Raw genomic sequence first — 6000 nt, forward strand, 5'->3', positions numbered from 1 at the left:
AGCTTTGACCGAACAATTAATTGCAATGCATTTTATTAGACCGAACGACAGTTTTTTTTTATAGCGAACAGCGGATGTAATGGCATGACACGACCGATTGCAGGTCACTCGGCGCGCAATTCTAAAAATGAAACAGCCCATCGAGCAAAACGACCTCGTAACGCAATCGCGGCAGCATAAGTTTTCAGTTATGGGTTCGCTTCCGCGTCGTAACGGAGCCGCCCGGCATTTTCGGAGGCGCGTATCCGCGAGTTTTAAGGAGTTCTACGTCCCATTATAAAGTCTTCACCGCGCATAATACCATTCGGCTCTGCGGGCTGGCGGGCATTAGGGAAATCGCGTTTCCACCCTTCTCGTATTAGCTTGGCGCCACGAGAGAGAGCCGGCTATCATTTCTCCTTCCTCAACTTCCTTCGTTCCCGCCATACTGTGTTCACGCGTTGAATGCGACCTTCGATCGGATTTGGTGAACTTCCACGCGCCGGGACTTACCTCGATTTCGACTCCTCGTGGCACAGCAAAAAGACAGATTGTCAGATGGGGAGTGGAACGGAGAAGCTGGAAACAGAGGAGAGGGTGATGGCGAAGGTTGAAAAGACAACGTCCCAGATGCGGAACGCGCATAGGATCTGCCGGTACGTTGGAGATGAAGTCGTAGATCCTCTCGACTGGAAATGAAAAACGCTCTTGGAATACACCAGGTTGTATTTATAAGAATGTTATATTTTCTCAGTAGTAATGGGAGCTGCCTTTCCCCCTCGCGGAGGTTAGGTAGTCGTTAATATTATTAATAGAATCCTAGGTAAGTGATATTATATACAGATGGATAAAAAATGGGAAAGTGTCGTCCCCCGTCTCTTCTCTGTCCTAAGTAGGGAGACAGTGCCCTCTTCGCCCCGTACTGCTTGCCTCTGTCGTCCGACTTGTTTCCCTCCGCCGCGCCGTGTCGCAGGACTTTGTACTAACACGATGCGACAGTTGTCGGGTTCGATCTGTTGTTCTTCGCATTTATAAATGTTCGATGTAAACTAATTTCCCGTTACCCATACTTTCTCTCGGATTTCGCGCACCTTAATTATCAAATTATGAATGAATATCGCTTCCTTCGAATTTAGAGAGCAACTTTAATTAAATATTATTTTAATAACTGTAATGATAATTCTTCATCCCCTTCATCATAAAAAAGATTAAGGCTCATTTTTATCAAAATAGATTAACTTTACTTTGGTTTAATTTACTTTTTATCTTTTTTTAATTCATACAAGGGGAGAGCCAAGTAGTATACACACGGAGAGATTTCGTCTAACTTTAAATACGTTTTAGTACTATACTTCCTACTAATAGACAAGTGGCACGACGCAATATTTATGTATTCGTAAGAAATTTGCATCAAAAATTTCTCATACGCTTTTTTTTCTGTGTGAATTTTTATAGAATGTGCATTTAAGTGAATAATTATTCGCCAAATCCCTTGAGAAAATGATAAGGGCCATGTCCCCGACACAACCAAACCCATGCAATCTTTGAAAAATTTTCGTGGGCACACAGTGTAATTATACAATGTGTATGTAGTAGAAAAATTATTATTTTACAACTATAAAATTAATTTTAACGCATATACGAGTAATATCGAATGCGTAATGCGCAATTTATAATTAAAAATTCCAAAACTTTTAGTGCACTTGTACATGAATTAGTAGGAGTACTAAAACAGATTTAAAATTAAGCAAAATCCGTGTGTACACCCCTTGGTCTCCTCTTGTTAAAATTAGAAAAAAATAAAGTTAAACCGAGATTAAAGTTAATCTACATTAGTAGAAATGGACATAAGGTCTGCAATACGGATTACTAAATCATGATAGTATCCACGAAAATAAAAGTGTTGCCGTTGCTAGCTATGACACGGAAGAATAGTGCATTACAGTTATTTTCAAGCGCAACCGGCCGCGAACGAGAGAAAGCCCGGATGTAATGCGGGAATGAGACGGACCGGTATTTCCGGCGTCGCGGGAAATTGCTCACAGTTAATAGCGTTACGAGCTCGCAGTTAATAATGCCGCGGCGGCAAACGCGGCAGAGAGCGTTTCCGCCGGTCTCCTTTCTGATCTCCGTACGATTACGAATGTATGCCGTTTGGCGTTTGGTATAGATAAGCGCCGCCGTATTTTTGGCATTAAAGCGTTAAAGCTAAGTGACTAAGCCCCTCGCTCTGCTCCAATGAGAGCTCGCGACTGTCGGACAGCGGCGGATTATGGAATACTTAAAAACCTTCTACCGTAAACCCCTTCAAGTCTCTCTATTTTGCTATCAACAAGAATTTAAAATCATGTGAATTAAGATAAGTATTGTCAATGGTGAACGATTACGTCGCTCATTTGCTGTAACAATGACAATTAAAACAGCAAAACTTTGCAGAAAACAAATTTCAAATTTTGAATTATTAAATCTATTAAATTTTGTATTGAATAAATTTTATATTAATTTTAAAATGCAATTTTTATATAATAACTGATTACAGAGAAATAAAAATATTTTCTTTTTTTTCTTTATGTTTTTTGCAAGCAATTAAAAAATGACAATTGTGTGACAATCATGTGTAGTAAATGAGAGATATGCTTTATCATCGCAATAATAATATGTTTTGTGAAATCGCCCGCGAATTTCGGAGGTCCAAACGATAATCCGCCGCTACTCTTCGCCGTCGAGAGCAGCTGAAGCTTACAAAAAATAATTCGCCATGACGCGTCGGGCTGTCTGAAACTGAATCTTTCCGCGGCGCTCGCTCCGAGGGGTTCTTAACCTAATGTTTTTAATTAATCTTTGGTATCGGCTGTCACGTGAGCCGATCGCATCCAACTCGCGACGTAACACATAACAGAAATTTCACGAGACTAGAAGGGCCACGAAGAAGAAATCGACCGACGCCACGGGATGATAGGAAATTTAGCATTAATCTTTGAATACCCCAAAGATAGTTGGGGCTACCACGCTGCCCCTCTTCCGAATTTAGAATAAAGTAAATATTCCAACGACTGAATTAATAAGAAGGTATAATCCGTTGTATTATTATTGATTATTAATTAATGGCATTACACAAAGAATTAATATGACTTGTCGATAATCGAATAATATACTCTCACATAAATCTAAAACGTAACATCAAAATAAAATTTTATTGATATATTTACACCCTATTATTGATTGTACTAATAACTGAATTTCTAATAAAATAAATTTTTTAAATTCAACTTTCAATTTCTTACAATAAAAAAAATATATGTTTGGGGTAAATACAGTACAATATTTTAAAGAATTTGAAAATATAGTCACACTATGTCTTATCCAAGATGATAAGAAGATGTGTGAAAATATAACTACCTTCTGCGAAACTTAAAAGGAATAATTTTTTCAAAAAATAATTTACAATCAAAATTACACTACCGCTTAAAAGTATTTGCCTACTCAAATTTTTATACGTATCTTTTTTATACATCTAAATTCCATTTTAATTGTACTGTATTTTTTTTACTGTATTTAGAATTAAAAATTTTTAGCTATTACACATTATTGTTAAGTTTAACATTTAGAAGAATAGAAAGGAAAATGGAAAGTTCACTCTTTTAATTCACCTTTCTTCATTTAATTCAAAAAGACGGACAAATACTTTTGAGCGATAGTATTATATATTTTTATTACTTATTACGGTACAAAATATTTGATCACGTTTAATTTTGCCATTTTCTTGCTGTTATTTTGACAAACATCTTAATAATTATAAATATATTCTTTTCAATCACATTCAGTTTATTGGAACATTTACCTTATAAGATGATCGTCTTGTTTCCTTTCCCTTTCGTGGCTGCCCGCTTTCGGTCAGCTGTAAAACGGGAGATCGCAGGATTATGGCACTTGTTACAGAACCCCTCGTGTCCCTTTCGCTCTCTTCGCTAAGGTCCCTCTTCTTTCGAATCCGGCGCTTCTATGTTCTTACGCGTGGACGACGGCGGTTATCACGAGCGGGACAAGAGTTATCTCGGTGGGTGTGCGTATACTGGTAATTGTTTCGTTTTCTCTCTTTCTCACTTTCACGGAGTCGAATACGATACAGATATATTTACAGAACGACTCCGCTGCACACATGCGTATGCAATTCTTGCACAGACCTACATTCGCGCAGAACCACATTCGCTCCCATCTCGCTAAAGAAATATATCTTACATGAATTATCTAATTTATCCTTATGTGTGTGTCGAGTGTCGTGTCGTATCTTACAAGACGCGTACGTGCATTGACAAACAACGCAAAAGTTTTAGAAACGCCTGAAAGATTGGAGAATTTTACGACGTCATTTAAACGTTTGCGTTGCCCGGAAGGAGTGTGTGCGCTTGTGTTTAGTGTACGTTCTGTATGTACCTGTATGCCTGCGTAAATACGGTGTGTCGAACTCCAGCTCGCGCCACGCGCGTGTCCTACACTGTATTAACATTAACTTCCGTTAAATTTGTGTTCATTTTCCACGATCACAGTGATTTCAATCTCCCAAGACTCATCACTTTGTCCACGAAGCCTCGGATTCCATTTCGAAGTTTATCCGATTCTTCGCGCGTTTAACGTTTCCATCCCTCCCTCCTTCGTTCACATCCCTCGTCCGGTCTCTCTATCTCCCTTCAACCCTTTTTTTGTCCATTCCGTCATTCTTAGTGGTGCAACGTATACCTTTCATCTGCTTTTGCGTTGCCCGGAATTTACGGATTATATTCCACGAGCGAAGAGAAATCCCGTTTTAATAACCGCTGAGACACCTGAGCTTCTTCAGAGGTGGCGAAGCCTCGTTTCAGCTGGTTGGCGCCTGCATGGACATCGGGGGTGGCTTCACAGGTCCGAGGGCGGGCCCAGACAGACCGTTGTTGTTCATATCACCCGGTGCCCTCGGTCCGCCGACCCCTATAGTCGTCCCGTTCATCGTCGGCGTGCCGCCTGACATTTGACCCTGAAGTCATAAAAGATTCACGAGACGTGAGACGTCATTCTCACGTTACATCAGCGATCATTGCAAGTCTCGATTGCTCTACTAATTGTGAGAAAAATATTCTGGTTGTACCAATAAGAAGTACAAACAAAACAAATTCTGATTATATGAATCATAATTCTGAATTGGCATAATTGAATTTATCTTGGCTAGAATTTGATAGATTTAACTATAAGAGAACTTTTGAAAACCAAAGATGGGGTGCTAATTTTACATGTCTCTATAAATGTCTGATTTATACCTTTCTGGTTGAATTTATCAAAATTCTAATTAATATAATAAGATTTCTTTTCCAGTGCACTGAAAAAAAGTACTAAATATATATTTGTTTGAATAGTACTAAATAAATATTTACGAAATAAATACTAACGAAATATTAATTGATTTAACTATCATTTTTCTTATTGAGTAAGTGTTTATTATTATACACGGAAAGAACAATTTGTTGAAGTATATAAAAAAAGCTAGATACAGATTGGAAAATAATTGGAAAATAATATTAAAATAATTAAATGTTAATATGGCTCAATTAGAATAAATCAATAAATAAAACAAGGGCAAACGAGCCAACTACAATATAAGATCTTTAATAAACGTATATATATACAATAATCAAACGTTTCGACACCGATCGGGTCATTTTCAATGTACAATAACAAAACATCTTACATACATAGAAATTCAGTTAAAATATATTGTCCAGTGAGAATTTGGTTATATTCATAAAAAGCAGTCCATATTTAAAACTATTGAAGAGATCAAAACTCATTCTACCATCTGGATAAATAATAAATTAACGTTGCGTTATAAATTAGATAAACGATGTACATGTTTAGTAAAATAGATTAGAGAGAATGTAAATTAAATAAAACATATATACCTCATATTGTCTCAATGATGTAATGTGGACAACGATAGGAACACTCAGTTAACAAAAATATATTTAAAAAAAAGTTATGTATAATAAAAAT

At 37.3% G+C, this 6000-nt stretch overlaps 1 protein-coding gene across 1 annotated transcript in view; it reads right to left on the minus strand.

Moving 5' to 3' along the window:
- Positions 1 to 3739: 3739 nt before the first annotated feature.
- Positions 3740 to 6000, minus strand: part of LOC108720417 (LIM domain only protein 3) — a 33321-nt gene continuing 31060 nt past the window's right edge. Inside the window, exon 5 of the mRNA XM_018444415.1 lies at positions 3740 to 4990. Coding sequence (XP_018299917.1) covers positions 4835 to 4990 — 156 coding nt within the window. The 3' untranslated portion in view covers positions 3740 to 4834. The remainder of the gene's footprint in view (positions 4991 to 6000) is intronic.

The sequence above is a fragment of the Mycetomoellerius zeteki genome, unplaced genomic scaffold (genome assembly GCF_001594055.1).
Source record: "Mycetomoellerius zeteki isolate Tzet28-1 unplaced genomic scaffold, Tzet1.0 scaffold15, whole genome shotgun sequence".
In the NCBI taxonomy this organism is placed as follows: Eukaryota; Metazoa; Arthropoda; class Insecta; order Hymenoptera; family Formicidae; genus Mycetomoellerius; species Mycetomoellerius zeteki.